At 40.5% G+C, this 10,339-nt stretch overlaps 2 protein-coding genes across 2 annotated transcripts in view; both read right to left on the bottom strand.

Moving 5' to 3' along the window:
- The window catches only part of myo16 (myosin XVI), a 144,731-nt gene that overhangs the window by 33,270 nt on the left and 101,122 nt on the right, over nt 1-10,339 (bottom strand). Inside the window, exon 26 of the mRNA XM_037687029.1 lies at nt 10,222-10,302. Coding sequence (XP_037542957.1) covers nt 10,222-10,302 — 81 coding nt within the window. The remainder of the gene's footprint in view (nt 1-10,221; nt 10,303-10,339) is intronic.
- LOC119419665 lies at nt 3,294-5,307 on the bottom strand. Its single transcript, XM_037687030.1, has 2 exons — nt 4,749-5,307; nt 3,294-4,273 (listed from the first exon to the last, which is right to left on the bottom strand). The coding sequence occupies exons 1-2, from the start codon at nt 5,262-5,264 to the stop codon at nt 3,800-3,802; spliced, it is 990 nt and encodes a 329-aa protein (XP_037542958.1). The 5' UTR covers nt 5,265-5,307; the 3' UTR covers nt 3,294-3,799.

Genomic DNA, 10,339 nt, shown 5'->3' with positions numbered 1-10,339 from the left:
TCCCAAGGAGCACTGTGCAAGCAATCATATTGAAATGGAAGGAGTATCAGACCACTGCAAATCTACCAAGACCCGGCCGTCCCTCTAAACTTTCATCTGGAACAAGGAGAAGACTGATCAGAGATGCAGCCAAGAGGCCCATGATCACTCTGGATGAACTGCAGAGATCTACAGCTGAGGTGGGAGAGTCTGTCCATAGGACAACAATCAGTCGTACACTGCACAAATCTGGCCTTTATGGAAAAGTGGCAAGAAGAAAGCCATTTCTCAAAGATATCCATAAAAAGTGTTGTTTAAAGTTTGCCACAAGCACCTGGGAGACACACCAAACATGTGGAAGAAGGTGCTCTGGTCACATGAAACCAAAATCCAACTGTTTGGCCACAATGCAAAACGATGTTTGGCGTAAAAACAACACAGCTCATCACCCTGAACACACCATCCCCACTGTCAAACATGGTGGTGGCAGCATCATGGTTTGGGCCTGCTTTTCGTCAGCAGGGACAGGGAAGATGGTCAGAATTGATGGGAAGATGGATGGGGCCAAATACAGGACCATTCTGGAAGAAAACCTGTTTGAGTCTGCAAGAGACCTGAGACTGGGACGGAGATTTATCTTCCAACAAGACAATGATCCAAAACATAAAGTTAAATCTACAATGGAATGGTTCACAAATAAACGTATCCAGGTGTTGGAATGGCCAAGTGGTCAAAGTCCAGACCTGAATCCAATCGAGAATCTGTGGAAAGAGCTGAAGACTGCTGTTCACAAATGCTCTCCATCCAACCTCAATGAGCTCGAGCTGTTTTACAAGAAAGAATGGGCAAGAATTTCAGTCTCTATGTGCAAAACTGACAGAGACATACCCCAAGAGACTTGCAGATGGAACTGCAGCAAAAGGCGCGCTACAAAATATTAACGCAAGGAGGCTGAATAATATTGCACGTCCCACTTTTCAGTTTTTTATTTGTTAAAACATTTTGACACATCCAATAAATTTCATTCCACTTCACGATTGTGTCCGACATGTTGTTGATTCTTCACAAAAAATTAAAATTTTATATATTTAGGTTTGAAGCCTGAAATGTGGCAAAAGGTTGAAAAGTTCAAGGGGGCCGAATTTCTTATCTGTGAGGTGGAGGTGAACAACAGGACAAGATTCAGCAGTTCACCTCCACCTCACAGATGAGGGACACTCTTTTGAGGACCAAAATGTTCACATTTTGGACCGAGAATACAGATGGTTTGAGAGGGGGGTGAAGGAAGCAATTTATGTAAAAAGAGAAAAGCCGTCTCTTAACAGAGGAGGAGGCCTCAGATTTCCACTTTCTAAAACATATAATGCAACTTTAAGGCCCTGTACACACGTAGCCGGATATCAGGAAAACCGAATAGTTTATCATGCGGTGTGGCCTTTCATCCACACGTGAACTCCGGTTGATGTAACTATAAACGAATAATAACAAAAACTCCGACCAAAGTGGAGATTTGAGAAATCTCCTCTTTCGGGTTTGCGTGTGGACTTTCGGAACCGGAGATATGCGCATTATGTCTGCGACAGATGGTGCAGCGCGGCGCTGACGTCACATGTGCGACAATTGTTTTTGTTTGCCCATTCATTCGGAGGGAAAATGACTGCGTTTAGGGAAGTACTAATTGTAACGCTGGTTCAGGCAATTTTTGCTTGCTTGTTTTTACAAGCACAACTGCTCCAACAGATGGAATTACAAAGGAGAAAAAGCGTTTGGCGTTCAGCTCTTTTACAGCAACTATCCCTACCGATACGGAGGCACAATACCGCCATTCAGCGTCGCCGTCGCCGGTTTTGGATCAGACCTGGACGCACTGCTGGCTGGTGGGAAAACTTTGAGAAGGAAATTGTTCTCCCACAGGAATGGCGTGAGAACTTCAGAATGTCACGGTCGTCATTACTGTCGCTCTCGGAGTTACTCCTTCCTTACATTCAAGGGAAGAGTACTGTAATGCGATCTCCAGTCTGTGTGGTCAAAAAAGTTGCATGCACGCTATATTATTTGGCTGACGAGGGAAGACTGCGTAAAACGGCCAATGCATTTGGCTTATCAAGACAAGTAGTCTCAAACATAATTAGAGAGGTGTGTAAGGCTATAACTGTGTACTTGGGACCATCTTACATAAAAATGCCAACAACAGAGACTGCTGTGCGTGCACTTGTTGAGGGATTTGAGCAGGCTTATGGTCTCCCTCAGTGCCTTGGAGCTGTGGATGGGACTCATGTGGAGATAAAGCAGCCATCAGCTAATTCTACAGAGTACCTAAATAGGAAGGGGAGGTTTTCTCTTAACATACAAGCCACCTGTGATTACAAGTACAGCTTTATTGATGTAGTTGTGAAATGGCCAGGGAGTGTGCATGATGCCAGAGTTTTTGCTAACTCGACAATAAACACAAATCTGAAAAACATGAAGATTCCCCCCTGTCCAAGACAAATTGTGGAGAACGAAGACGCTATACCCATTTACATACTGGGTGACCCTGCATACCCACTTCTACCTTACCTGATGAAAGAATATGCTAACGGAGGAAGCAATGTTCAGGAGCAGTACTTTGGACTTTCGTTGTGCCGAGCTAGAATGGTGATTGAATGTGCATTTGGAAGACTAAAAGCCCGATTTGGAGCCCTGAGGAGAGCCATGGACATCAATATGAATGATCTTCCATTTGTTATATATGCATGTTTTGTGTTGCACAATTTTTGTGAGGCATCAAAAGACACTGTGGATGAAAACAGAATAACTGAAGCTATTCAACATGACAGGAACAATCAACCGGACACACAGCCAGTGGTCAGAGGAGACAGCTTGGCAGCAGAAGGAAAGCGGGTCAGGAGAGTCCTCACTCAGTGTCTGGATCCATAAACACAAAAACCTGTGAACTATTTAGCAGACTGCGTTGTTTTTTCATAAAAAAACGTTATAGTTAGCACCATGTATGTTAGAGAATTTTTAAATTGTTTTGTGCAATGTTATTGCATTTCATTCTATTAATGCATGAAAAGCTACCACCCAGGATTTAGATACATTATATAATAGTTTGTAGCTCATTAGACAGACTTTTAAGTGAAATGATTTTACTTTTCTCTCTTAAAATTGGACCTGTAGTGTATTAAATAGTGCTGCCAATACTTTCTGATGAACATGACTGTATTTGTAACTGATAAATGTCATATTCACAAAAATTCACATAAAGAAACTTGCTTTTAAAATGTTTGTCAATTTATTCAAACGAAAACACTTAACATGTTCTTATTTTGTGTTTCATTTATGAACAGATCAGATTATAACAGATCTACAACAGATAAAGCTTTTTAAACATGGGAGAAAAGCAGCACAGTTACTGTACACTTTTAAATCAGTGATGCCCAAGTCCATAACTTGGGAGCTACCACAGGTACATTTCAGCTGCATTTTCTTCAACAAACCAGTATGAAATAGCTGATTTCAATCATCAGTATGTATTTGATAGTGGTGTTTTGGAGAAATAAATACATCTAAGTAGCAGTAGCTCCCAAGGACTGGACTAGATCACCACTCTTATAAAGATTCACGTAACAAAAATGTAAATAGTTAAAGTATTGTGCAATTGCTACATTTTAAGCTTTTCACAGTATGTATAAAAAGATAGCAAACAGAAAAAAAAAACACTGTCAGAGTAAATAACACTGTGATTAACAACCTGACATGTGTGCAACCTTGTGCAAAAGTGGAACTTGTATATACTTAACTGTACCAGACTTGTTTCGATGTATAAAACAGTACTCTACTGGTCATTAAAAAGGGCCTGACTGAATGAAAATTGGTCAGTGGCTTCAGCAGGTGTGTGGAACACAGCTTCAGTGTTCATAGTGTTTCCTGGTCTTGTGTTTTGACGTGTTCTGTCAGAAGTGGAGTTGTTTGGGTATGGGTAATTTGCTGAGTTTTGGTGGACAGAATGGTGGGCCATTGTGTGCGAATACATCGGACCTCTTGGCTCATATGGCATGTAGTGTGGTGGTTGTGCAGGTGCATGAATGACCTGTTTCAGAAGAGAAAACCCATCAACAATCGATGTGGTAAGTCTTTCCAGTGTATTGGACATTTTTGAATAGTTTTCGGATGCTTTTTGTTCTGATGTCTCAATGATTTCCACCAGTCTCTTTTTCACACGCTGGTCTTCCTCAAGAGCATTCAGCCACTGGGTCTCAGCAGGCAGCTTTCTCCTCAGACGGTCGTGTCTGTGTCCTTTTAGTTTTGCCTTCAAAAGAGAAATGAAAATCATCACAATTAAACATAAAAAAGTAAACCTGGATCATGTTGATGTTGTACTTTTCACATCACTTCTACATAACAATATGTAATAACAGCGTATCCAATGTTTGCTATATGTCTTAAAGTGTATTTTGTACCCACCACCCCATCAAACTAATGAATATGTAGGCCTAACATAATATGAGATGAGTAAGAGCATGATGGTGTCATTTCTTTTTTGCAATAATAATAAAAATAAATCAGCAACCCGTACACAGTAAAATATAAAAAACATCACATTCCAGCCTCCACTACACACCTCAACTCTTGCATAATTTTTAACACACATATTGCCTTAACTGTATTTTTAATAGCAACACAATTCAACAAACCTGTTCCGTGAATTATAGTACATCCAACAGATGAACATTTACAGCAAAAGTACTTTTATTTATGAGGAATGGACAGAAAAATATACGTACATCAAGCAGGTCTCTCCTCTCCTTTGAAGTAGGACCCACACTGCTTTCATTATCAGACCCTGTGTCTGCTACATCCATGGTAGTGGAGGAAGAAGATGTGGATGGTGAGGGTAGGGTCCGAGAATGATCCAGGTCAGCTGTTTCAATACCGGAGGATATGGTAGTACTAGCTGGAGAGCCACCCCAGATTTGTTCGCACAGTTCGAAGTACAGAAGAACCACTCGACCGTGTCCACTCCTGCGTCCTGTATCAACAGCATGGCGATATTTACCTCGGACTGCTTTCATTTTTGTTGTTAAATTCCCGCGCGTGATGTCGGCATGTGAATGGGGAAACTCGTCGGAGGACTCCGTTGGGTAATGCTCTAAAAAAAGCGCTAAAATATCAACATACTTGTTCTGACAGGATTCCCAGTCGACATTTTCCTGAGTTTTATTAACTTTGTACTCCAACACGGTATTTAATAGTAGTTCAACCTCGCGGTCTGTCCACACAAACGAACCTCCAGGCGCCATGATTCAATACTAACAGGAAGTTGTGGTTGCTTTGAAGGGTTGTGATTGGCTGATATACGTTTCACCTTTGCACTACACTGCCTCCTATGGGTTGGGCATATTCTTTACAACGCTCTGTGGTGAACATCACCGGGTTCATGTAGACGATCATTTTCTCTATCCGAACATGTATGTACGGCGATATTTTTTTGCGCGGATATTCGTTTTTTCAAACACCAGGCTACGTGTGTACAGGGCCTAAGACAGATTCCCAGCCGATTTTCACACCTGATGGGAACAGAGGGGCCTCGTCTGTGAATTAGAGGAACAAAAGACTCTTACTGTTAAGGTTTTTAGGTGTGAATTGCTAATCTACATATGTGTGTGTGTGTCTTATCTCAGTCAGCTTTATAACCTGAATCCCTCACTTCACTGCTCCTTGAATTGAGAAAGCTCCTCGGATGAGGAGCGAAACGTCTTCTGTTACAAATAAAGTCCAGTTGTTTTTGTATTGAACGCTTTTTGAATTAAACTGGCCTTGGGACAAAGGATGTTTCTTTTAACTTCACATTTTCTTCCAAAAAAGTTCAATCTGGTCCTCTGGACATTCAAAAAACAAGAAAAAAAAAAAGGCTGTGATCAGTCTTACATTGGGGAAACTAAACAGCCACTGGCCAAAAGGATGGCCCAGCACAGAAGATCAACATCATCAGGCCAGGAGTCTGCGGTCTACACTCATCTCCAGGCCAGCGGTCACTCTTTCAGGGATGAAGATGTTCACATCCTGGATCGAGAGGAACGATGGTTTGAGAGAGGAGTAAAGGAGGCCATCTTTGTGAAAAGAAACCGTCCATCGTTAAACAGGGGTGGAGGCCTCCGGGTTCAACTGTCCCCCTCTTACAATGCTGTGATTGCTAGTATCACTCAGCCCCCTGTGAATAGTAAACAGCCATCAGTGTGCTAATGATCCATCGTTAGGCTGATGGTCCTTCTTGATCATGTGATCAGCTGGTTTTGGTTGTCAGCAGCAAACTGGTTGATCCACTCTGAGAAGGTGCTATTTAAGAGACTGAGCTGAATACAGCACCTCAGACTGAGGAAGTCTCTCGGCTGAGAGACGAAACGTTTCTACATTTTTTTTTTGCTTTGTTTTGTTTTTTTTGTTTGTTTGTTTTCTTGTTTTTTGAATGTCCAGAGGACCAGATTGAACATTTTTGGATTTTTCTACCTGGATTATTGAGCATGTATCCGGATATTCACATTTTCTTGTTCAACAATTTAAATCAGTCACTGCAGATGAGTGATTGTCGGTTTCTGTAAGATTTCTGCAACTGGAGCAGGTATTTTTACTTACTGGTTAACTTCCTCAGCTGTCTCATATTTTAAGGGTCAATTTTACTCCATGTTTCAGCTCCTTTCATAGATCAGATCTCATAGAAGAACACTTATAAAGAGTAAATTTTGTTTTTAGCTTTTGTTTTGGGCCATTATCTCGTCATAGGACTCATGATCTTTAATTGAGACCAGACTTTTTGACAAATGGGAGCGGGTTTTGCTTCAGATGCTTCATATTTCATTGTACCCAGACCACACTCAAGCCAACCTGTGTCAGGTGCAGCCTACAACCCAACAACTAAAGAGAATCTTCTTGTGTTTGACAGCAGACATAGCGCTGTTTCTTAGAAACAGTTTTAAAAAAGAACTGATGTAACTTACCTAAAGAGCCAGTAAATACAGCTAGCCAATCAGTGTTTGCCCTCTACAAATGCCTATTCTCCAGAAACGCCCATTTTTGAACTGTAGAGAACACCTTATCAGGTTTTTGGCACTGTTCTATCCAGTGATTATGCTTAAATAGTTATTGTGTTCATTTGAAGGTATAATGGTTGAAACCATGAGTCAGACAGCAAAGCTTCATGAAGACTTGTGACGATCATGCAGTCTGAGCAAATGTTAAATGTAAGCTATAGTCTGAGAAACGCTGTCCGGTGGCTGAGTCTTGAATTACAACAAGAAAGCTACACATTGATGGAGCAGGCTGGGGCACAGTTCCTAACGATGAACGGTGAATGCCTGCCATAGCATCTTATGTACAAAATTATGATTTATCTTATCTTTAATATGTTTGACTTAGAGACATGTGCATTCTGTAGTCCGAGAATTATGGTAACTTTGAGAGCTAGCCTGCTAACATATAAGAACGCTCTCCATAAAGCGAGAACTTTATATTATTCATCTTTAATAGATGAGAATAAAAATAACCTGTTTCTGTTAAGTAGTATAGATAGACTAATTGATTACTAATTGATTTTTATGTATGTGAATGTTTTTGTTCCGTGCCCTGAAATACCTTCTGTTGTGAATTGGTACTGTACAGTAAATAAACTGAATTGAATTGTTAGGATGGGAGATCTGGGTTTATTTTCCTCAGCCACACTGACATGTACGTATTACTGCCAGACCTGTTGAACTGAGGAAATAATCTAAACAGAGCCATTATCTACAAATGAAGAAAATATGGAACAGTGGTGAACCTTTCCAGGTGTGATAGCCAAGCAAATTATAAGAGCACATCAACGTCTAATCCAGGAGGTCCGAGATTTTTTTTTAATCTAAGGCACTGCAGTCCTCATTTAATTTTGTTATAATCAGAGTTCATAATTCAACAATAAGAAAGAGATTAAGGGTTAAAGTGGCCCCCTTAAGAGAACTCTAAGGCCAAAACCACTGCTGACCGAAAAGAGCACTAAGGCCCCAAAACATAGTAAGGATCCTGATGACTTCTAAGGAACTTTTGTGGACTGATGAAACAAAATGGGGACTTTATGAATATTTGCATCATCCGGCATGAAAATAATACCACATATTAGAAAAATAACATCATAAGGATAATCAAACATGGTGGTGATAGTGTGATGATCTGGGTCTGCTTTGCTACTTCAGGACCTGACCTGTCATAATTATGAAACTGTAAAATCTGATCCTCAGCAGAAAATTCTGAGGGAGACTGTCAGGTCATCAGTTTGTGACCTCAAGTTCAGGCACGAGTTATGCAGCCAGACATAGATCTGAGCTGCACAACAAAACCTCTATAGCCAGTTTAAAGCCTTATTGCCATTTGGTGTAAATTCTCCATTGCAGTTGTTGTCATCAAGGGTGGCACAACAGTTGTTGGATTTAGAAGGCAACTGGTTTTTCACATAGGGCCAGGTGGATTTGAATATCTTCTATACCTTAATAAATTAAATCATTATTTAAAATGGCATATTTTATTTGCTCAGCTTGTCTGTGTCTAGCAGAAGTAATCTGTAAGGGTGAGAATAGTTTTTTACAGCACTATAAAATAGTGTCCACATGACTTTTTGACCTTGGAGTTGTGTTAAGATGGCAAAAATCCACTTTGGTTACGGTTAAGCTCTTTTTCCTCTAAACTGGGGTCCTTCAAAGGAATTTCTGCATTGCTTCAAATGATCTCAAAGATAGCTTTAATAATTTGAAAACTCCATGAACAACAAGTTGTACATATTTTTCAGGGTGTGAGGTCAGAAGAGTTCTGTGACTAATGTTTACTGGGAATATGTAATGGTTTTTCTCGGTGTTGTCTTTTGTAACAGAATTCCATTGCGTTAGGCGCAAGTGTTCTGACGTCTGAGTGCGTGATTCGCTTTTGAAAGAAATAAGAACATAAAAAAGTCTTAGCTCTTTAGAGACAGTGTGAAAGAGCTTTTCTTCAAATCCTCAATTCCAAGATTCTGCAGTCAAGGTCCCGCAGACACGTACGTAAACACTTGCATCTGTGCTTCCAGCCACGCCCAGGACTGACATCAGTCTGCAACAGGGCCTCAGGTACAATACTCAGTGTGTCGTTTATGAAAGCCACTTCCAGCACTCACAATGCCATCTTCTCTATAACATGCACACAACTCCAAGCACAGAGATCACAGTAGCTGTTGTTCATTGTTCATTCATTCATTCATGTGGAGGGCTTCATGTTTGGCTTGGTACAGCATCATTCTTCAGCCCACTCGCTCCCTCATTGCCATTCCCTGAGGGGCTCGTCAACCACAAGTCCACAACTCTGATTGTGCAACACAGTGGTTTCATTCAGACCAAAGGTACTCCTCCTCTGGACCACATCTCAGCCTTCTTGCGTCAGTGCCACTGGCTGAACTGCTCTTTGCCAACTGAACATTATTGTTGCTTTAAATAGTTATGAAATCACTGCGTACGTCTTAGAATTCTTGTAAAAGACTATGAGTACTATTGTGACGAAGGCAAAGACTTGAGATAAGAGCAAAACTAAAATAAACCCTAGCAAGCACCTTCTTTGTTCAAAGATAAGATGTGACCCAGATGCTTGATGGTAACTTTGGGAATATTAGGTAAATTAAAGACATAGCATTCATTGAAAAAAAAAACACACTGCCTTTTATGCTAGAGTCGTAGACAAAGTTAAACTTATGCTAAAATTTGACATTGTTATAACTGTTTAAGTCAAACTTTGTAAATACCATGAAATGTCTCACAATACTGTGAGGTGTTACGCAATGTGCTAGCACTTGAGTTGTGCATTGTGATTCTCAGACACTACCACAACAAATTTTAGCTCCACACTTGTAAAACTAACTAAGTTATAGGCATTTTAATGTTGGCTAATGTTGCTTAACTGTGTTGGCCATGTTGAACTGGGTGAACTAGATAAGATAATCAGTTGTAAATGTGCATGAAATGATTACAGGCACTTCCTAGGAGTTTCATTAAAGTCTGTCCAGTTGTTCATGAAATATTTTGATAAAGGGCAGAAAAATACACACATGCACAGTCATAGGTAAAAACATCACCGCCTGCTTTTCAGTTGCAGGCAATAACAATAAAAACGAGACTCAAAGGTAACATTTAAAGTGACTCAAACATTAAATGGCATGTTTCTACTGGTTTCATGCATCAGTGCATAAAAGATAATAGAAATTGTTCTTACTTTTAGCTGGACACCCACTGTGATGGGCCCACAACGCTCCAGTCGCTGGAGGAAAGAACTTGAGCCTTTTTTCTTCAAGATCTGACAACGAAATGAGAAGCCATTAGTATATGAGCTT

Source organism: Nematolebias whitei, chromosome 13, assembly GCF_014905685.2.
Source record: "Nematolebias whitei isolate Nwh7 chromosome 13, NemWhi1, whole genome shotgun sequence".
NCBI lineage: Eukaryota > Metazoa > Chordata > Actinopteri > Cyprinodontiformes > Rivulidae > Nematolebias > Nematolebias whitei.
This window is presented reverse-complemented; position numbering and strand designations above follow the sequence as displayed.